Below are 23,089 nucleotides of genomic sequence, written 5' to 3' on the forward strand. Positions count from 1 at the left end.
ATAAATCTGGCGCAGTATAAGTCTGTCTAGTGTTGTAATGAATCACATATACTAGAACGGTTTATTGAGATCACCGACTGACTAGTCAAAGGACCTGCAACAAAAACTCCGCTCTTTACCCATTTGCCTTTTCTGCCCTTAACCATCATGGCGGCCGCTCTCTCCGCACCACGTGACCCTGCGGCCTCCTGTAAGCGGTGGTCGCCGTCCTGTGCCGCTGTCACTGTGACCCCGCCTCCTGTCACGTGCCCCGGCCGCCATCTCTCCTCCTCCTCCCCCCGTTCATCGGTTGGAGTCCGTCCCCTGCCTGGCAGTGACTTGTCTCAGCCATGATGGTGAGTAGCGGGGGCAGGGCGGGCGCTGGGTACCGCTAGCTGGCCTCTAGTGCACGGGGTGATATAACGGAGCGCCGCTGCTCGGTAACGGGCTCTCTTGTTGTTTCTCTGCAGCAGGAAGGCCTGGATGACGGACCCGACTTCCTGTCAGAGGAGGACAGAGCGGTAAGTGGCCACATATACCCCCCTCTATGACTGGCATCTTACAGGGCACTGGCAGGTGGGCACTGCCCTATTCTCTCAGGGGGAGGGCGCCCCGTGCACAGTGACCCTACAGGAGGGGCAGCAGGGCACAGGGCAGGGTGTGGTGATGCCCCTGGCATGTACCAGCCTGTGTGTGTGATGATGCCCCTGGCATGTACCAGCCTGTGTGTGTGTGGTGCCCCTGGCATGTACCAGCCTGTGTGTGTGGGGGTGCCCCTGGCATGTACCAGCCTGTGTGTGTGGTGGTGCCCCTGGCATGTACCAGCCTGTGTGTGTGGGGGTGCCCCTGGCATGTACCAGCCTGTGTGTGTGTGGTGGTGCCCCTGGCATGTACCAGCCTGTGTGTGTGTGGTGGTGCCCCTGGCATGTACCAGCCTGTGTGTGTGAGGGTGCCCCTGGCATGTACCAGCCTGTGTGTGTGTGGTGGTGCCCCTGGCATGTACCAGCCTGTGTGTGTGTGGTGGTGCCCCTGGCATGTACCAGCCTGTGTGTGTGTGGTGGTGCCCCTGGCATGTACCAGCCTGTGTGTGTGGTGGTGCCCCTGGCATGTACCAGCCTGTGTGTGTGGTGGTGCCCCTGGCATGTACCAGCCTGTGTGTGTGGGGGTGCCCCTGGCATGTACCAGCCTGTGTGTGTGTGGTGGTGCCCCTGGCATGTACCAGCCTGTGTGTGTGTGGTGGTGCCCCTGGCATGTACCAGCCTGTGTGTGTGTGGTGGTGCCCCTGGCATGTACCAGCCTGTGTGTGTGTGGTGGTGCCCCTGGCATGTACCAGCCTGTGTGTGTGTGGTGGTGCCCCTGGCATGTACCAGCCTGTGTGTGTGTGGTGGTGCCCCTGGCATGTACCAGCCTGTGTGTGTGTGGTGGTGCCCCTGGCATGTACCAGCCTGTGTGTGTGTGGTGGTGCCCCTGGCATGTACCAGCCTGTGTGTGTGTGTGTGTGGTGCCCCTGGCATGTACCAGCCTGTGTGTGTGGTGGTGCCCCTGGCATGTACCAGCCTGTGTGTGTGTGATGATGCCCCTGGCATGTACCAGCCTGTGTGTGTGTGTGTGTGTGGTGCCCCTGGCATGTACCAGCCTGTGTGTGTGGTGGTGCCCCTGGCATGTACCAGCCTGTGTGTGTGGTGATGCCCCTGGCATGTACCAGCCTGTGTGTGTGTGGTGGTGCCCCTGGCATGTACCAGCCTGTGTGTGTGGGGGTGCCCCTGGCATGTACCAGCCTGTGTGTGTGTGTGGTGGTGCCCCTGGCATGTACCAGCCTGTGTGTGTGAGGGTGCCCCTGGCATGTACCAGCCTGTGTGTGGTGGTGCCCCTGGCATGTACCAGCCTGTGTGTGGTGGTGCCCCTGGCATGTACCAGCCTGTGTGTGTGGGGGTGCCCCTGGCATGTACCAGCCTGTGTGTGTGTGGTGGTGCCCCTGGCATGTACCAGCCTGTGTGTGTGTGGTGGTGCCCCTGGCATGTACCAGCCTGTGTGTGTGTGTGTGTGTGGTGCCCCTGGCATGTACCAGCCTGTGTGTGTGGTGGTGCCCCTGGCATGTACCAGCCTGTGTGTGTGTGATGATGCCCCTGGCATGTACCAGCCTGTGTGTGTGTGTGTGTGTGTGTGGTGCCCCTGGCATGTACCAGCCTGTGTGTGTGGTGGTGCCCCTGGCATGTACCAGCCTGTGTGTGTGGTGATGCCCCTGGCATGTACCAGCCTGTGTGTGTGTGGTGGTGCCCCTGGCATGTACCAGCCTGTGTGTGTGTGGTGATGCCCCTGGCATGTACCAGCCTGTGTGTGTGTGTGTGGTGGTGCCCCTGGCATGTACCCACCTGTGTGTGTGTGGTGCCCCTGGCATGTACCCACCTGTGTGTGTGTGGTGCCCCTGGCATGTACCAGCCTGTGTGTGTGGTGGTGCCCATGGCATGTACCAACCTGTGTGTGTGTGGTGGTGCCCATGGCATGTACCAGCCTGTGTGTGTGTGGTGGTGCCCCTGGCATGTACCAGCCTGTGTGTGTGTGGTGGTGCCCCTGGCATGTACCAGCCTGTGTGTGTGTGGTGGTGCCCCTGGCATGTACCAGCCTGTGTGTGTGTGGTGGTGCCCCTGGCATGTACCAGCCTGTGTGTGTGTGGTGGTGCCCCTGGCATGTACCAGCCTGTGTGGTGGTGCCCCTGCTCATGATGTGCAGGTTGTGAGTAGCCAGTGACTTGGGCGCTGTTCACACACACACACACACACAAACATTTTGCACTGGCGCCAGTATTGCCGTTCTCTCCTGGTGCTGGTGTGAACAAGGCTTTATGATGGAGTCCATAGTGATGTAGGTGACACTTGTAAAAATCCTACAGAATCTTCATAGCAAAGAGCAAGACCCAAATATAGACAATGGGGTCTGTCCATAACACTTTATCCAGTACTGGTGCTGAAACAAGAATTACAAGTTGCTGCCTTACTTTGGAAATAAGAGGCAAAAATCCCAAATGATTGGATATGTGTGATGGGTTTGTAGTGTGGCTTACGTTGTTTATGTCACCATTGGTGGCGCTAAAGTGACCCCCTCTCTAAATAAGTACAGTGGAGCCTTGGATTACAAGTAACTTGGTCTGCAAATGTTTAGCATTTTTACAAAAATTGGGTTTACAAGCAAAATGTCATAATCCAAGCGTCATGTGATCCCTCCCCATCCCCTACTGCACTGTACCTCCCTCTATCACTCCACCATATGTGACAATATTGATGAGTGTTGCACTACATATAACTAAATATTTTTGAGGTGTGTAACGAATTGTCTCCGTTTCAATTATTTCCTATGGGAAAACTTGCTTTTGATATACGAGCACAAATTCTGCTTGTAATCCAAGGTATTTGGTCATTGTGGAACCAATCATCTGTGTTTCAAGGATTTCCTATGGGAAAACTTGCTTTGATATGAGCGATTTGTATTGAACATGTCTTAGTAGAAAATTCTGCTCGTAATCCAAGATTCCACTGTATTAGAAAGGAATAAGTAAATTTAGGCTTATACTTGAGACAATACATTTGCATATTTAGGTCGGCTTATATTGGAGTATATGAACTATTCCCTGCAGCTTTTTGGAACCCACGAACATATCAAAAGCCTCTCCTAGGACATTATTGACCATTTCTACTACAAAAATCTGTATAGTACACAGTGTGAGAGGCAGACAGAAATCTCATGGAACGTGCCAAAAACTCTATGGGGGTCATTTACTAAGGGCCCGAATCGCTTTTTTCCGTTGCGTTACCCGAATATTTTCCCTGAATTGCCCCGGGATTTTGCCGCACGCGATCGGATAGTTGCGCATCGGCGCCGACATGCACGCAACGTAAATCGGGGGCGTGGCCGTAAGAAAAACAGACGGATTCGGGAAAAACCACCGTATTTAAAAAAAAAAAAAAAAGTGTCGCTTGACATGCGCTTACCTGCACCCAGGGTAGGACGGTGAACTTCAGTGAACTCCGACGGAATTCGGCGCAGCAGCGACACCTAGTGGACATCGGGCGCACGACCTTAGTGAATCGCCGGAAGACCCGAATCCTCCACTGCGAACGCACCGCTGGATCGCAACAGGACCGGGTAAGTAAATCTGCCCCTATGTGTACAGATGGCAACCAAATAGATTCCTATGTAGAATGACTGCTGTAATGTGACTGTAGCCGCGCTCCGATCTTCCATGGATGTTCCCTGGTTTCATCCGCAGTTACATAGAGAATGGGAGCTTGGTGTGGCGCACGACCTCTGCGCTTACTGTCATGCTCGGAATGATTCTCCGGATAGATGTCTTAGTGTTCACAGCTAATCAGTTATCCTTTCACCGTTGAGAAGTTGAGTTTTTTTTTTCTGTTCCGGTAAAAGAATTCTAAACATTTTAAGTGACTGTTTCTCATTGATTATTAAACTGAACAAGTTATCAAGTGCCGACTGTGTCACGTAGTGGGAAGTCTTACTGAGACGCCCGAGAAGATAACTTAAAATGGAATACCTCTAGCATCTCATACCTGGAGAGCCTGGACTCGTGTGGAGCACCATACGCTCCCTGCCAGTCCATAGGATAGGTCAATAATATGCGATCAGTGAGGGTGTGACTCCAGACACGGCCTCCAAACAGAGGATGGTGCATCCGGCAGCCCTGATCTTCACTACATGGAGCCTAAGAGACAGCTCTGTCCAGGTGTATCAGCCATACAAGCTTACCCCCCATTTACTTCAGTGGGACAGAGCTGTCTGCATGTGGTTACATGTAGTAGGTAGCAGTGCTGTTGACAGTGGTTCTATCATCTGTTCACGCATGTGCCAGATGGTGCACTTATTTCAATTTAATGACTTATCCTGTCCATAGTTGTAGCTTTGAAGGGGTTGCTCACTTTTACTCAGGCAGGAATACTCCTTGAATGTTCTTTGGTGACTGAATATAGGGCAGCACGGTGGCTGAGCTTGTAGCACTTCTGCCTTGCAGCGCTGGGGTCTTGGGTTTGAATCCTGTATGTTTTCTCCATGTTTGCGTGGGTTTTCTCCGGGTCCTCCGGTTTCCTCCCACACTCCAAAACATACTGTTAGGTTGTTTAGATTGTGAGCCCCATGGGGACAGGAAACAGTTTGACATGCTTTGTGCAGCGCTGCGTAATCTGTAGGGGCTATATAAATAAAGAATTATTATTATTATGCCATCTATATTCCCTGCTACCCTGTGGAAAATCAAAAAATATGATTCCTAGTAGACCTGCCAGGAGGTAGAGACACTCCTAGCTGTCTGGTTCTGAGTCCTTGCAATGGGTCCAGGCTGGCAAGTATAACTGACATATGGTCCATATACCACAGACTGCAACTGGACTTAATCCAAACCTTAATGTTGGGCCTTACAAGGAATATTCAAAGTGGGTTATCCACTAAAAAAATTCCTACAAATACTGAGGGTTGCGGTTTACCTGTGTGAATGGGGCAGTGGGACTAAGGCTTCCTTTCCACAATGAAGGAAGAGTTGTGACCCCTCCCCTCTCCATAGCGATGCCCGGCGCCGTAACACGGGAAAAATTGGACATGTCCTATCTTTTCCCTGTGTACGGAGCCGCATGTGTGCTGCACTGTACCTCTCTGTGTGCCCATTGCCGTCTAAAGGAGGTGGGGGCGTGAGTATGGTTGCATGCATGGAGCCTTACTGAGATTCTAGAATGTGGGGCTAAAAAAAGAAAAAAAAAAACACCCGTCCCCTGCAGTGGGACAAACTTTATTGGGATACAGCAAGGAAGTGCTGGATGTGTCACCCCACTACATAGAGAGGTCAGCAAGGGCCAACAATGGTGAGCTGCATCTTCCTTCTTGTTATGGAAGTCACACCTCTCGTCTGGTATTTATAAATGTGATACATTTGTCAATAGTTCATCCTTAATTTACTATTACTATGCCGACCTATACGTTTATTTGGTTACTGACTGAACTTGTACTGAACCAGTATTCATTGTCTGGGTTGGTAAGGAAGAGTTATAGGACGTTTTCTGTAGGATCATACTAGCAATAAGGCATTTTTGCAGACCTGCCAATGGGCAGAGTATGGGAGATATTGGGGAAGATTTACTTACCCGGTCCATTCGCGATCCAGCGGCGCGTTCCCTGTCGAGTATCCGGGTCTTCCGGTGATTCACTAAGGTCGTGCGCCCGATGTCCACCAGGTGTCGCTGCTGCGCCGAGGTCTGCTGGAGTTCATTGTCCTATCTTGGGTGCAGGTAAGCGACACATTTTTTTTTAAAAAATTGCGCGGTTTTTCCGAATCCGTCGGGTTTTCCAACGGCCACGCCCCCCATTTCCGTCTCGTGCATGCCGGCGCCGATGCACCACAATCCGATTGCGTGCGTCAAAAACCCGGCGCGAACCGGTAATTTTCGGGGAACCCGACGAAACATAGCAATTCGGGCCCTTAGTAAATGACCCCCATTGAGTACATTTATGTAGATTGGATATTGACTCTGCTTTCTTTACTGTGTTTGCACCTGTCACTTGCTTGTCAATGTTTACTGTTTTTGGGGCATTTTTAGAGTAAATGCTTTCTTATCTTAAACTTTTTTTTTTTTTCATTCTCTTAAAGCCACGGGCAATTAATGTAGATCTGCAGCCTGATGCCACCCTGCAGGTTGATATATCTGATGCATTAAGCGAGAGAGACAAGGTGAAATTCACAGTCCATACAAAGGTAGGTGCTTGGTTTCTTGTAATACCTTTCTTGTAAGCATCTGTGATACTGATGACCTATACACAAGACCCTCCTAGAATATAGCTGCAGTGCCGGGAGAGTACAATTTAGCTTCTGTTCAAGAGGATAGACGCTGAACTGCACCCCTGAGCACTGCTGCTATACAGTGGACAGACAGTAGGTATGCTCCTTAAGGAGAGATTGCCAATAAAGGCCACCTTAAAGGCATGTGGAGACTTAAAGCCATAGATGCTCCACTAGGGAATTCTTCTTGTAGGTGATACTTGGTGTTAAGGGGGCTGCCTTTCAAGGTAGCAAAAGCAAGTATTTTTTTACCTTTAACACCTTGGAAAACGTATTTGCTATACAGTGGACAAAGTCTTCGTTAACTGGCTCAATAGCTTGAATGCTGCACTGTATTGGTGTGTTTTTAAACCTCAGCTTCATCACTGGACTTTTACAGCCCAGCTTTATTGCTACACTTTGTAGTTTTGCTTAAATGCTACAGTTTTTTTTAGCTCCACGTCATTGCTGCCCCTCTGCAGCTGCGCGTCATTGCTGCCAAAAATAATGTAATAGTACCTCCTGCAGCTTAGAGGGGTTACCTGTGAGTTAAGTATTGGGGCAATTGTCCTTGAGGTTGTATAAACAAGTATCTCACTGACATTGTGAGAGTCTTTTAGTCATAGCAAGTGTTTTTTTTTTTTGTAAAGGAAAACCCTTCGGCCCAGAGGTCGCGATAACGCCTCTACGCGCGTCATAGACGCGTTTAGAGGCTGATTTACTCCCCCCAAAAAATCACCAAGCGTATTAATACGCTTGGTGATTATCCTGTGAGCTGCCGCTTCCAAGAGGTGACGGTGCGGGCTGCGATCTTGCAAGATATTCTCTGCAGGATTGCAGCGCTGAGTGGCTGGAGGCAGGACAGGGAGGGACTTCCTTCTCACCGTCTGAGTCTCTCCCGCGGAGCGCCGAGCGATGGGTGGGGGAGGAGCCAAGTGAGGGGTAGCCCGGGATATCTGTTGCTGGGGCTGTGCTCATGATCTGTGTGCGATCGTGCACACAGCCAGTAACAGGATCGTGCTGTCTATGTGACAGCCCGATCATGTACTGTGACAGGGGACTATTATTATCAGTCACAGCAGCCCCTGTATACAGTGAGAGGCTGCAGGGAAGGTGCTGTGCATCCTCTCTGCAGGTCTCTGTATACAGATCACTGATGACAGTGATCCAATGGGCTCTTACCATTAGATCCCTGTTATCTGTGATATATATTTGAGTAAAGCAAGCCACACATATATTATGTGTTCCTCCCTAAATGTGCCCCTGTAAACAAAAAAACAAAAGTTGTTCCCAAACCGCAGAAAATAAATTAAATAAAATTTCAGCAGCATCAGCCCCAGACTGGTCTGGAGGCCGCCATTAGCCATAGTCTGCTCTGTAGACAATAAGGCAGTATTCACACAAACGTATGCCCGCTAGGCCGTAGCCGTGCAGGCATGCGTTCGGTGCCACGGAGAGGAGGAGGGGGTCACCCTACCCCTCTCCATTAAAATGCATTGGGTACTGGCCGTAGCACGGGGTAAGACATGTCATTTTCCCATGTACTGAGCCGTATCGCTCCGTGCGGCCATTGCCATCTATTGAGGACATGTACAGCCGCAAGCTTGCGGCCGTACATACGTCCCCCATATGGTAGTGTGAATGTAGCCTAAGGGTGAGGTTATTACATACGTTTTCAAACGCATCACAACAGCTGAGAAGAGATTTGACTAATTACCTTGGTGTCAACATTTCATTTACAAAACGCAATAAAATTGTGTTGATGCTTGTGTTTTGTTAACACAATGTATACAGCAATGTACTTAGGCAAATCTCTTCTCAGCTGTCCTGATGTGTTTGAAAACACCATGTGTGAAGGCACCACTCGTTTAATACATACTTGCTATTTGAGGGCGCATTCACACGATGCGTTGCATTTTTTACGCATTCCAAAGGCTTCAACCTTGATCACATGCTGAAGTAACATTACGTTTCCATTGCATTGGCTAAAACGCAGTGTTACTTCAACACGTGAAGCCTTTGGATACGTCAAAAACGCATTAAAAAATGTGTGAATGTGCCCTAAAGGAGTTCTCCTGAGAATTCAAATTAATCCCTATCCCGTAGATAGGGCCTAACTTGAATTTGTGGGAAAACCCTTTTAAGCACAGAAAACAGGAGCGGTAACTTTTTCCTTGTATTAATAGACGTCTCTTAACAATATATATATATACACGCTAGGAGTTATACATTTATTAGTGAAAATTTCGTACTCCTCCTCGGTTAAAAATACTCCTCAAAAATTGTGAGAGGAGTATTATTACCCTTCTGGAAAAATGTTAGTGCTGTTTCGGCCTCTTTCACACTTGCGTTGCAGATCACACCAGAGTCTGATGTGTCAGGGTTTGGTCAGTGAAAAACTGACATTTTGCATCAGAGTTCAATCACTTTTCAGTCAGTTTGTTCAGTGTCTCAGTTTTTCATGCACGTTTTCAATGCGTTTTTTCACACGCAGATAACGCGCCTGAAAAAGACTCAGGACTGAGCTCTATCTTTTCTATGGCAATTGATCAGTAAAAAACGCATTGCACTTGCATTGGATTTGCATGTGTCTCAGAGTGCAATGCGGTTTTGATGCATCTCCGTAGACTTGTATGGTGCGTTTTTCATGCACGTGACTTGCAAAAGTAGAGAATGAAGAGATTTTTTTTAAAAAAACGCACATGTGTGTGAAAAAGGATGCAAGTCTGAAAAAAACCTGTAAATTACAATGGGTCAAATTGCAATGCAAGTTCTGCACATCAAAAGCATGCGCAGAACATGCGTGTGAAAGGGGCCTTACACTCAAGGTTAATAAATATTTTTGTTCGGACTGTGATGGTATTCTTTCATTGATATCCTTTTGCTAGCCATAAATACCATACAAAACAAAGTGCCAGGTGTAACCATAATTCACCTCCACCAGCTTCATCTCTGAGATGGGAGCAATGCATTTAGCACCAGTCTCCTTTCCTTTCAAAATGAAAGGGGGGGGTTCAGTCTCCAGAAATGTGCCATCACCGAAGGCTAAAAGGTGTTTGAATAATAACATTGAAGGATCAATAAGAAGAATCACTTAAGTTATTACAGAAGTCTTGGAAACCCCTTTAATGGATTATAGAACATCAAACCACCGACATCCGGATGTTCTAGTACAGTGATGGCTAACCTATGGCACTGGTGCCAGAGGTGGCACTCAGAGCCCTTTCTGTGGGCACTCAGGCCATCACCAGAGATGACTTCAGGTAACTTCCTGCAGTCCCAGACTTGCTGTGCACAGAGGTATTTTAAAGTGACAGTGCTACCTGGGACTATTTTCTGCTTTATTGGTGTCCTCAGGGTGCTGGTATCAATGAAAACTGTGACAGAGTAGGGAGTATAAATCACAAATTAAATTTCTGTGTTGGCACTTTGCGATAAATAAGCGGGTCTTGATTGTAGTTTGGGCGCTCGGTCTCTAAAAGGTTTGCCATCACTGTTCTAGTAGATCTGTTCTTTGGTCTGGCAGGTACCCAAGGTCTTGTGTACAAAGCAGCATGTGGTGGACATTGCACTGCTACTGGCTCTTTTTGGTTTATGGATTGGGAGATGTTAGTCTTTTGCAGCATATAAGACACACACCAGAATTAATTAACATTTTGGGCTGCACCCCACCAAGACGTCTGCATTTTTACCCTGGAGTGTCCTTATTTTAAACAGGAATTTTTTTTGTCTTCCTAATTGAACAATTTTGGGTGTTGTAAGACAGATGAAAGCTCCTCTGATAGGGGGTCATGTGTCTCTCACACAAGATATGTGATAATGAAGAAATTTTTCTTTTACAAACCCCCCTCCTACACTTTAAAGCATTATTCACTAAACCACTAAAAGCGAACAAAAGAACCATTTATTTTATCAATTTAGATTCCAAGTGAATATAACTCGGCTTCTTTCTATACCGAATTGAGTCCTCCCTTCCTATTTTTAGTTAGAAAACTTTACCACTACAGAGTGAGACAACATATAATACACTGTGTTGTGGGTTTCCCTTCCTCCTATATCCTGTCCCCTCTCCATAGACTTCTATGTTGGAAGTGAGTTAGATATTGTGTGTACAGGTGGTCCCCTACTTAAGAACACCCGACTTACAGCTGATCCCTAGTTACAAACGGACCTCTGGATGTTGGTTATTATCTATGCCTCAGTCTTGGGCTACAATAAACATCTATAACGGTTATCACATGTGTCTGTAATGAAGCTTTATTGTGAATCCTGGTTCTTATGACAACCCAACATTTTTAAAATCCAATTGTCACAGAGACCAAAAAAATATAAAGTATGCAGTTCCGACTTACATACAAATTCAACTTAAGAACAAACCTACAGAACCTAACTTGTAAGTTACCCATGGAACCGCCTGTATTCCCTGCATCTGTGTGCATGCAAAGACATCTGCAAGCGTTAATAAGGCTTCATTCTGACATTGGACTAGTAGTACAGTGGGTTCTATTTAAAAGGACTTTACTTTCATGGTCCTGCATTTTATTTATACATTGGAAAATTTGTCCTTGATCATAATCGTGTTTGTCTATAGAAACTCTCCAGACTAAGGCCGAATTCACGAACGTATGAGACCGTACAAAGTTCCCCCTAGATGGTGTGAGGGGGGGCACACTCGTCCCCCTTTCCCTGTGTGCACGGCCCGTATGCAGTGCATCTCTATGGAGAGGGGAGGCGTCATCCCTCCTCCTCTTTACGCGCCGGCCATATGTTTGTGTAAATTCAACATAAAAGGAAAACTACGTTCAAAAATTAAGCATGGATAAACCAGGGACATTTACTCGTAGACCCAGGCTATGTGACTGTGGTAATAATTTTATATTTGTTATCCATGGCCTCCGTCCTTACAATATAAATTTTTAGAATTCTGCTAATGAAAAAGAGGCACCTGCTTCACAGGCTGTTAAACTGTGCAGGAGCAATGCCCCCCCCCCCTCCCACTGTGCATTGCTGCAGTGAGATTACATCAGGCAGATGGGGGGTGTAAGACATTATAACGGCATGTAAAGCTACAACAAGGAAGGATTCTGGTAACACCCCACAGCCCTTCAGGCTCTGTAGCATAATCCGAAAAGTTGATTTTAGAAGGAATGAGGCCATGGATGACAAATATAAGAAGATTACCACAGTCACAGGGACTGGATCTATGAGTAAGTGTCCCTGGTTTATCATGATAGATTCTAATGGTAGATTTCTGTTCTGGACCAGGATCTGGAGCAGATTTCATTTGGGCATCAGATTGTATGTAGAGGCAGAAACCCGTTATTCTGGCGTTGGCACATATAGGTGCACTATGGGTGTTTCCGTGAAGTCTGATGCCCCCTCTTTTGCCCATCTCCCTCTTTTCAAACTGGGCAAGAGAGGGAATGTAACTTCCGATACATTTCTATAATTCTAGAGACAGCCAGGGCTTATGATGGACACTTTGCTTACAAGGCCATACTGAGATATTCCTGCTAAAGTTTTTTTGTTGTGTGGTTAAACTACACCGTTCCATTATCATCCTCTTATGAAATGTGCCCCCCATTTCTTTGCAGACCATGTTATTGGATTTGTGTTTTGTATCGTGACAGAGTTCACTACCAAACTTCAAGCAGAGCGAGTTCTCGGTGGTCCGGCAGCACGAGGAGTTCATATGGCTGCACGATTCCTTTGTGGAAAATGAGGAATATGCCGGATATATCGTAAGTTGGACGCAGCCTCCATTGCTTTTGGCCTGATACATAGTTTTTTTCTTTTTTTTATATTGATTAATCATATATCGCAGTTTGTTGTGTATTTTCTGCATTATTGCTTGTTTTTTTTTTTATTTCCCGGCAGCGCTGTAGGAGCTGACGCCTCTTAATTTGTGTAATTTTATTTTCACATTCCCCGGAGTGTAAAAATCTGCCGAGGCCATCTGTGCTGCAGAGATATCACTCCCAACACGGCGTAATTACAGTACAGCAAAATAACATTCATTTACAGGGGATCATGTGCCAAATGGTGATCTGTGCTGGAAAATAGGGTGACGGGAGGGTACACTCCACTGGCAACAAACATTACGTGGATTAAGTGGATTCTCGCCCCGGGCCATAGCCTGCACCAGCATCCAGCCAGGTGCAGGACAGAGGTCAGCGCTCCTCACCCCTCCCCTCTCCATTGAAAGCCAAGAGGCAGGCACCACATTGGGGGTCATTTACTAAGGGCCCAATTTGCGTTTTCCCGATGTGTTATCCGAATATTTCCGATTTGCGCCGATTTCCCCTGAATTGCCCCGGGATTTTGGCGCATCGGCGCCGGCATGCACGCAACGGAAATTGGAGGGCGTGGCCGAACGAAAACCAGTCGAATTCGGAAAAACCGCCGCATTTAAAAAAAGAAAAGTGTCGCGGAGATTGCACTTACCTTCACTAGGAATAGGCCGGTGAACTTGAGTGCATTCCGATGCTCTTCAGCGCAGCAGCGCCACCTGGTGGACGTCGGAGGAACTACCTTAATGAATCCCGGCCGGACCCGAATCCACCGCAGAGAACGCCGCTGGATCGCGAATGGACCGGGTAAGTAAATCTGCCCCATTATGTCAAAATAAAAGACCTGCCATAAATTTTTCCGTCATGGTGCATTGAGACAGTGTGTGCTAACAGCACCCTGACCGGATGCCATAGACCTCTTTGGGGACTGTGACCCGGCCTCAGATTGTGCGGATCATGTTTCCTCTTTACATTCGTCTGCATGAGGCCTTAGACAGTATAATAATGGCTGGTGTAAGCTTATACCAGTAATGGGTAATCAGGTAGAATATAGATTGCTATTATGGTGTATGATGATTGTATCTCATACGCCTCCCCTTGTTAACCCCTTGGCGACCCAGCCCTTTTTATTTCAGTTTTTATATGTGATGATTTGGTGTTATTTTGCTTTGCGGCATTCACCTCATGAAATAATCATTTTTATATTTTGATTTGGAATTTTGAGGTGCAGGGATACCTAACATGCATATGATGACAGACATCGATCGCTGAGGCCATAAGTGGCTCAGTTGTAGACCCAGCCTCCAATTAACTTAATATGTCACCTGACGCAGGTCCTAAGTCTGCAGCAGGGTCTCTTGACGTTGCTGCAGTTTATCCAGATCAGCACCGATCTTCTATTACTAGTATTGTCTTTGGATACGACCACCTCTGCTGGAGTAAAAGAAACAAATTGTTATTTGGATTTGTTTGTGATGTATGCCAAATTTTTGTTGCAAAATGATGTAAAAGTAAGGTTGATCAACTGTCTTGAATTTGGAGCTTGGAAAAACCTTGTGCCCTTATTCATGACTTGAGAGTCATCCAAAGTAAATATCTTCTGGGCAAAGTTTGCGCTATTGTTTATTACTAGTTTAACGCATTAAAGGAGCAACTTTTGGCACAGTGTTTGGCAGCAGGGTGTCGCCAGTCCTCGTTTCCTTTTGCATGGGCAGGTGACTCTTTTAGGATATTGTAGTTTTAAATCGTCTTGTCATAGTGTATTAGCTTGATAAATTAATTTATCTGGAGCGTGAGGAACCCTGGTCAGAATATGCCGCTTCGGATGGAGGGACCCTCCATGACCATGTCAGGATTGCACTAAAATAACAGAGGCAAGGCAGAAAGCAAGGGCTTAGTAGAATGGGGCAAAATATTGCCCCTCACCACGACAATAGGAAGTTCTCTAAACTTGTTTCAATAAATTCTCATTTCAATATCATTATTCTCATTCCAGATCCCACCCGCCCCTCCCAGACCGGATTTTGATGCCTCAAGAGAGAAACTGCAAAAGCTTGGAGAAGGGGAAGGTTCGATGACCAAGGAAGAGTTTACTAAAATGAAACAGGAGCTTGAAGCGTAAGTCGTTTTTTAACCCTCTCATTGTGATTACATCAGGCTGTGGGAGGGGGAGACAGTGTTGCAGCCTGCGAAGTTATGGACTTGGAGGCTGGTATAGACCTATTATGGATGTGCGGCTTTGTGTTTGCAGAGAGTACCTGGCTATTTTCAAGAAAACCGTCGCCATGCATGAAGTCTTCTTGTGCCGTGTGGCAGCGCACCCTATTCTCAGAAAAGATCTGAACTTCCATGTCTTTCTGGAGTACAACCAGGATGTAAGTTTCTTGGTGGAATATCTCGGGCATGTTTCATTATTATTTTAAAATTCATAGGATCTTATGGACTTCATTTTCCTGGTCCTTTACTCACCATATAAGCCAAGTTTTTTAGCACAATTTTTACTATATCCTAAAGGAGGGCTGGCATGCTATATACTGGGGAGACTGTGACCAATTCATTTCCCACCCTCGGCTTATACTCGAGTCGATAGGTTTTCCCAGTTTTTTGTGGGAAAATTTGGGGCCTCAGCTTATACTCGGGTCAGTATAAAGATCGCTCACCCGGCTCACCCGATTACCCACTAGCTGTTAACCTTGGCATGGATGTGAAGTCCTCCAGTGGAACTTAAAGGGAATCTGTCATCAGAAATTGACCTAATTGACCATTATGTATGTTGTGAAGCAGATTAACACCTTTCAGAGCATGTTTCTTTCATGGTCCAGTGTGGGGACATCATTGAGAAAATAGGCTTTGAAGTGAGATGTAAATTGGTTGTATAAAGTCATGGAGGAGGAGTGCTCAGCATGTAAGTCAAGTTCTCCGCACCTCAGAATAAAGGAGATCTAGTTACAGGGAAGAGGGCATTCTGAAGTGAGGAGAGCTTGACTTCAGTATCAAACTCTCCGCCTCCTTGACTTTATACAACCAAATTACCTGTCACTTCAGTTGATTTTCTGAACATTACCACTGGGCCATGAAATAAACATGATCTGGAAGGTGTTCAGCTGCTTGATGACATACTGGTAGTGGTTTATTATGTAAATTTCTGCTGACAGGTTCCCTTTAATGTCAATATCAAAAAAGAAAGTTGGACAACCATCTCCGTAAAATAGCTTGCTCCCATATGAATCCATTTGTAAATACCATGAACACATTAAGTAAAAGGCTGATGCGTTTGTGGTGCTCTCTGTGGCCTTACCTGGGTTCTGGTGCTGGAAGAAGGGGGTAGTGAGTGCTCCTTACCCCTCCCTTCTCCATAGGAAGCCGGGCCGCTGGTCGTAAATCCAGCAAAAGATAAGACCTGTCCCATCTCCTCTGGCGCATCTGCAAAGCTCTGACATGCTGCGTTGGGAAATATGGCCATTTAGATGGATGCTCGTATTGCCCATTGAATTGAATGTGGCCCTGTGCTACCCATATTAAGATACGGTACGGTTAGCACAAGACCATAAAAAATTGTAAGTGTTCAAGGGGCCTTACTCCTAGATTACCATGACTGTGGTATCTTCTTACATTTGTTGTCCATGGCCTTCTTCCTTCTAAAATCAACTAATGCTTTTTAGCCAGAAGAGCTCTGAGGGGGAGACAATGTAACAGCATGTGAAGCTCCCAGCACAGGGGGGCTTTGGTAGCACCCCCAGGAGCCCTTCTGGCTAATAAGCATTAGTTTTGGCTTGTGATTTCAAGTGGCTAGTGAACTTAAGTGGAGTTGAAAAAAGCGGAGTTTTGTGTGTGTTAAGAGTGAATCTGTTGTTTGGGTGATTGTGGACTGAGTATATAAGTAATAGCAAGGCACTTTTCTTAGTGTCACAATTTAAATAGATTTTTTTTTTCCTTTCTTTGCCTGGTCTGCTAATTGGGAGGAGGGATTAGTGTTCACACCTGATAAATTAAGGTCTAGCAACTCACTTTTGAGCTCGCTCAGTTTTGGCTTGTGATTCCAAGTGACTAGTGAACTTAAGTGGAGTTGAAAAAAGCGGAGTTTGAAAAAGAGAAGTCCACAGAACTGTAAGTAACCTACATATCTCTTGATTTATATACTTATCACTGTTTTGTTACTAGGATATGGCTAGCAAGATTGGTGGTATGCTCCAGTGCACACTCTGCCGCATGTATACACTGCTGGAGCAGGAGTTCCAGGGTGAATACCGCTGTGACAGATGTGCCCATATTTTTCTACTAGAAGCTCGTGTTAGAGATCTGGAGGAAGATATTGCACGGCTGCGAGCAATTGACAATCTTGAGAGGAGTATGCTGCTCACTGAGCAAGCAATAAGCGGGGTAGAAGTGGAGGATGGAGAGGTAAGCCAGCAGGGCCAGGTGGGTAGCTGGGTTACTATAAATAGAGGGAGTAGGAAGGGGTCAAAGAAAAGGAAGGCCAACTCTGACTCTGAACATCCAAGCAAAATTGCTAAATTGTGCAATGATGTAAGGACGTCAGTATCAGAAATGGCAGCCCTAGCGGATCCTGCTCTCCCTCACAGCCGGGGGAGCAGACCAGCTAGTAGTAGGGTGGATGGGAGTGCAGGTAAGCCAAGGCAGCTAGTGGTTGTAGGGGACTCTATAATCAGGAAGACGGATAGAATAATTTGTCGCCAAGACCACCTCAACCGAATGGTTTGCTGTCTCCCTGGTGCCAGGATTCGGCATGTGGTGGAAAGGGTGGATAAATTACTGGGAGGGGCTGGGGATGACCCAGCTGTCGTGGTCCATGTTGGTACCAATGACAGAATAGATGGTAGGTGGAGGAGCCTGAAGAATAATTTTAAAGAACTAGGTTCAAAGCTTAAGGAAAGGACCTCCAAGGTAGTATTCTCCGGAATCCTACCTGTGCCATGCGCTACACAGAGCAGACAGCGGGAGCTCAGGGAGTTAAATGCATGGCTCAGATCCTGGTGTAGAGCAGAGGGATTTGGGTTCCTAGAGCATTGGGCTGACTTTTCACTGGGGTACAAGCTGTTTTCCGCAGATAACTTGCACCTAAATGGAAGGGGGGCTGCTGTGCTGGGGGAGAAGATCCTAGCAGGACTGGTGGAGTATTTAAACTAGGATCGGGGGAAGAGGAAAAGGAAGACACTGAAGGGGTAGACAGGTCAGAGAGGGGGCAGGTTATGTTGGTGGGTGGTGAGGTGGGCGGTGTATGTGGGACCAAGGCAGTGAATAAGGAGATCCACAAGTTACAGAACAGTGGTGAGGATATATGTGCCAGTAAATTTACTTTAAATCAGACAAATAACTGTGGAAAATTAAATTGTATGTTCACAAATGCCAGAAGTATCACAGGCAAAATGGGCGAGCTTGAGGCCCTGATATTAGAGGAACAGTTAGATGTTATTGGTGTAGCAGAGACATGGCTCGATGCATCGCATGATTGGGGTGTTAATATTCAAGGTTTTACACTCTTTCGGAAAGACAGGGCAAATAGGAGGGGAGGTGGTGTAAGTCTGTATGTCAGAAGAGACTTAAAAGCGATTGTGAATGAGTCAGTGGTCTCAGAAGAGTGTGAGGAGGCTGAAACTTTGTGTGTTGAAATTCAAAGCCAAGAGAGCTTTGAGAAAATTATTTTTGGTGTAATTTATAGACCCCCTAACATCTCTGAGGAAATAGAGGGTCACCAATATAAACAGATGGAGCGGGCTGCACAGGAGGGGACCGTAGTGATAATGGGAGACTTTAACTTTCCAAATATTCACTGGGGTCAGGGCTTGTCTTCATCTGTGAAGGGGAGACATTTTATCAACTTTCTGCAGGATAATTTTATGGTGCAGCTGGTAGAAGATCCCACAAGAGGTGACGCATTGTTGGACCTTGTGATTTCTAACAATGAGGAGATTATCCAAAATGTCAGTGTCCGGGAACCCCTTGGGAACAGCGATCATAATATAATTATGTTCCTCTTAAACTTTAAAAAACAGAAACAGGTGGGAAAATCGAAAACTTTGAATTTTAAGCGGGCTAATTTCCAGAAATTCAGGGCTGCAATACAGGATATAGACTGGGATCAGATACTGTCACATGGTGATACTAATGTTAAATGGGAGAAATTCAAATCTATCCTGGGTTTTTATACTTCTAAATTTATTCCAATAGGTAACAAGTATAGACGGGCTAGATCACACCCCGCGTGGCTTACAGCTACAGTTAAAAGTGCAATTAAAGAGAAAAAGAGGGCCTTTAAAAAATATAAATCTGATGGGTCACCTGAGGCTTTCAATACTTACAAAAAACTTACCAAAATCTGTAAAAAGGAAATCAAATCAGCCAAAATACAAAATGAAAGACAGGTGGCTAAAGATAGTAAAACAAATCCCAAGAAATTTTTTAGGTATATCAACGCAAAAAAAATGGGTCAGAACAGGTTGGACCCCTTTATTCTGAAAATGGGGCATCGGTGACTGGAGACCAAGAGAAGGCGGAGATACTTGATAGGTTTTTTAGCTCCGTTTATACGATAGAAGAAAGAACTTCTGACGTGGGTGGTGCCAGTGCGGGTCATGCACCCTGTAATATAGTGGACTGGCTGAATGTAGGCATTATCCAATCTAAGCTCAATAAAATCAATGTGTACAAAGCTCCTGGACCAGATGGGTTACACCCCAGAGTTCTTAAAGAACTCAGTTCTGTTATTGCTGTACCGCTGTCTAACATCTTCAGGGATTCCGTAATGTCTGGTGTGGTGCCAAGTGACTGGCGCAAGGCAAATGTGGTGCCAATATATAAAAAGGGCTCTAGAACTTCGCCAGGCAATTACAGGCCTGTAAGCTTAACTTCCATTGTGGGGAAAATACTGGAAGGGTTAGTAAAAGACTATATACCGGAGTATGTGACATCAAATAGCATAATAAGTGACAGCCAGCATGGGTTTACTAAGAATAGAAGTTGTCAAACTAACCTCATCTGCTTCTATGAAGAGGTGAGCAGGTGCCTGGATGGAGGAGCAGCTGTGGATATTGTGTTTTTGGACTTTGCAAAGGCATTTGACACTGTCCCTCATAGACGCCTGATGGGTAAAATTAGGGCTATTGGTTTGGCAGAAATCATTTGCAATTGGATTGAAAACTGGCTGAAGGATCGTATCCAGAGAGTTGTGGTCAATGATTCCTACTCGGAATGGTCACCAGTTATGAGTGGTGTACCCCAGGGTTCTGTGCTTGGCCCACTACTATTTAATATATTTATTAATGATATAGAGGTAGGAATTAATAGCACTGTGTCTATTTTTGCAGATGACACCAAGCTGTGTAGTGTAATACAGTCTATGGAGGATGTTCACAGGCTGCAGGGTGACTTGGACAAACTGAATGTTTGGTCATCCACTTGGCAAATGAGGTTTAATGTGGATAAATGCAAGGTTATGCACCTGGGGGCCAATAATCCAAAGGCAAAATATGTACTTGGGGGAGTAAATCTGGGAGAGTCCCTAGTTGAGAAGGACCTGGGGGTACTAGTAGATCATAAATTGAATAACAGCATGCAATGTCAAGCAGCTGCCTCTAAAGCTAGTAGGATCTTGTCATGTATCAAAAGTGGTATGGATTCTCGTGATAGAGATGTAATATTACCACTATACAAGGCATTGGTTTGGCCACACCTGGAATATGCTGTCCAGTTCTGGGCACCAGTCCATAAAAAGGATGCCCTGGAGCTGGAGAGGGTTCAACGTAGAGCCACAAAAATGATAAGGGGTATGGAGGGTCTTAGTTATGATGAAAGATTAAAACAACTAGATTTATTTAGTCTGGAAAAGAGACGACTACGAGGGGACATGATTAATTTATATAAATATATGAATGGTCCATACAAAAAATATGGTGGTAAGTTGTTCCATATTAAATCAAATCAAAAGACGAGGGGGCACTGTCTCCGCCTGGAGAAACCAAGGTTTAATCACCGGAGGCGACAGGGCTTTTTTACTATGAGAACTGTCAATCTGTGGAATAGCCTGCCTCAGGCGCTGGTCACAGCAGGGACAGCAGAGAGCTTCAAGAAGGGTCTAGATGCCTTTTTAAACCTAAATAACATTGATGGTTATGTTATATAGAATTGTTTCCCGTAAATCCCTTCCTCATCCAATCCCTTCCCTTCCTTGGTTGAACTTGATGGACAAGTGTCTTTTTTCAACCAAATAAACTATGAAACTAAAGGAAGGAGAACATGGATAATAAATATAATACAATTACCCCAGTCAGGGTGCCTTGATCTATGAGTGTCCCTGGTTTATCTTGCTGGATTTTTATAGTAGATTTCCTTTAATGTGTATGTATTGTGAATATTGAGAAAAACCTTTTGTACCCAATAAAAATATTTTTATATACCACAGTTAAGTGTTCGAGGGAAGAACAAGAAGGAAAAGCTGGAAGATTTCTTCAAAAGTGTAGTGAAAACAGCCGATGGCGTCATTGTTTCTGGTACAAAGGTAAGTCGGCGCTCTTCACTGTTGTCACACTCTGTATTGGGTGCCGTCACTAAATCCTTCATTCTCCTCCTTCATGTCTTTGAAGGACGTGGATGATTTCTTCGATCACGAGCGGACGTTCCTCGTGGAATATCACAACAGAGTGAAGGATGCAAGTGCAAAGTCTGATAAGATGACAAGATCCCACAAATGCAAGTCTCTCCACTAAAACTGTCATTTGTTGCTTATATAAAAAAAACATGACCTGGAATACTAAGCCGAGAGATCTTACGATACTTAGAACTTCTGGTTCTAGACCTATTCTTCTCCTTTTATATGGCAGAAGGAGATAAAGGAGTATCTCCATATTACAAATAATAATAATAAATAATAATTCTTTATATAGCACACACAGATTACACAGCGCTGCACAGAGCTTGGCAAATTGGTCCCTGAACCCAATGGGGCTCACAATCTAATCCACCTACCAGTATGTTTTGGAGTGTGGGAGGAAACCCACTCAAACACAGAGAGAACATACAAACTCTTTGCAGATGTTGACCTGGGTGGGACTCGAACCCAGGACTCCAGCGCTGCAAGGCTGTAGTGATAACCACTCAGCCACCGTTCCACATAGGGATGGCAAATGGCTTGGATATGTCATTATATGACTTCTCTGTCCCCTCAGTACCCAGCGGAAGATTTAGACTTTTAAAGTGTTTAAAATGTTTTTCAGTAATCTCTAACTATTAATGAGAAATAACTTTCTTCTTCTAAATTAAAAAATGCAATATTAGGATTACAGGTTCTTACTTTGTTTCGTAATTTCAGGTGTCGCTGACGATTATAACAGAATAGGCTCCTCCATGTACGCGTTGGGAACACAGGATAACACTGACATATGCAAGTAGGTTACAGATGTACAGTACATAGAAATCTTTGAACTGCATCACAGAATTATTTGCAACTCACCGCTGTACTGTATGTAATTTGATGCCCTGGTCAGACGGATCCACATTGTGGCCCAACGGAAATCACCTCTCACCCCGACTATGTCTTATTATTACGTTCACGGGTTCAAGCCCCCTCTTTAATGGAGACCGGATTACGTATCCATGAGAGCGATAAGTTAAAACATTTTGACGAAGGGAGCAATGACTTTATGTTCTAAACCTTGGAACTGATCTCTGAAGTTTAGGAAACCTAAGAGCTTAATGTAATCCCCTTTTCTCTTTCTCTCTCACAGATTTTTCCTAAGAGTGTCTGAATTGTTCGACAAGACCCGTGTAAGTATTTTCAGTTCTCGTTACCGCTGGGGCAATAATTGCTTCAATATTAAAAGTGACTAGCTAAGCCGGGTCAGCCGCACCCTGACCTACTTGGTGGCAGTGAAAATGAAATCTTTATGTTATGGTCCAAGATGTGGAATCTGCTGTAAGCCCCTTAGACTTAGGAATTTTCACACTGGGATAATATACCAGAGTTGATGACAATTCTTATTTATTTAGTCAGGGTGTGGATTATCAAACGGATCCTTTCCCTTACAAAGGATCTTGAAGTATTTGTTTGTGTCTGATCAGGACAGGTCTGACCATTGGAATATCCAGCGATCTAGAGAATGGTGGGGGGACCTCAAGCAATCTGGAGAACAGGGTCCTGGTTCTCAGTAGTGGGTGGTGCGGCAGGTTGAGCATTTATCCTCTTGCTCCATTCAGTAGTATAGAAGGGTTTGAAAAGCTCAGCTCTTACCTCGCTCCCTTGAGTGTCCATGTTAGTGCCTGAGATAGCTGATCACTCCCATACTATTAAATGGAGCATCAGGAAATATACTCCTTCTTCCCCTCCACCCATTTGTGAGAATGTGACTCTCCGGATTGATGGGTGTTTTGCTCCGTTCAGCTGCTGGGTATAAACCGGGTCGGCTCCAAGTTTTAGTAGGCCCCTAGGCGACAGAGCCTCAGTGGGGCCCCTTTACAGTGAACTTGCTTGGTGGCATTTAAAATTTTAGAAACTAAC

General features: G+C 45.7%; 1 protein-coding gene across 3 annotated transcripts in view; it reads left to right on the plus strand.

Moving 5' to 3' along the window:
• The first annotated feature begins 205 nt into the window (after nt 1-205).
• SNX6 (sorting nexin 6) overlaps nt 206-23,089 on the plus strand; it is a 35,667-nt gene continuing 12,783 nt past the window's right edge. Inside the window, exons 1-10 of one of the 3 annotated variants that reach the window (XM_072115517.1) lie at nt 206-335; nt 450-500; nt 6,623-6,727; nt 12,421-12,531; nt 14,576-14,697; nt 14,831-14,954; nt 20,999-21,094; nt 21,180-21,285; nt 21,905-21,980; nt 22,320-22,359. In XM_072115517.1, the coding sequence (XP_071971618.1) occupies nt 330-335; nt 450-500; nt 6,623-6,727; nt 12,421-12,531; nt 14,576-14,697; nt 14,831-14,954; nt 20,999-21,094; nt 21,180-21,285; nt 21,905-21,980; nt 22,320-22,359 (837 nt within the window). In that variant the 5' untranslated portion in view covers nt 206-329. The remainder of the gene's footprint in view (nt 336-449; nt 501-6,622; nt 6,728-12,420; nt 12,532-14,575; nt 14,698-14,830; nt 14,955-20,998; nt 21,095-21,179; nt 21,286-21,904; nt 21,981-22,319; nt 22,360-23,089) is intronic. The other 2 variants (XM_072115519.1, XM_072115518.1) reach the window with 2 other exon arrangements.

This window comes from Engystomops pustulosus, chromosome 7 (assembly GCF_040894005.1).
Source record: "Engystomops pustulosus chromosome 7, aEngPut4.maternal, whole genome shotgun sequence".
In the NCBI taxonomy this organism is placed as follows: Eukaryota; Metazoa; Chordata; class Amphibia; order Anura; family Leptodactylidae; genus Engystomops; species Engystomops pustulosus.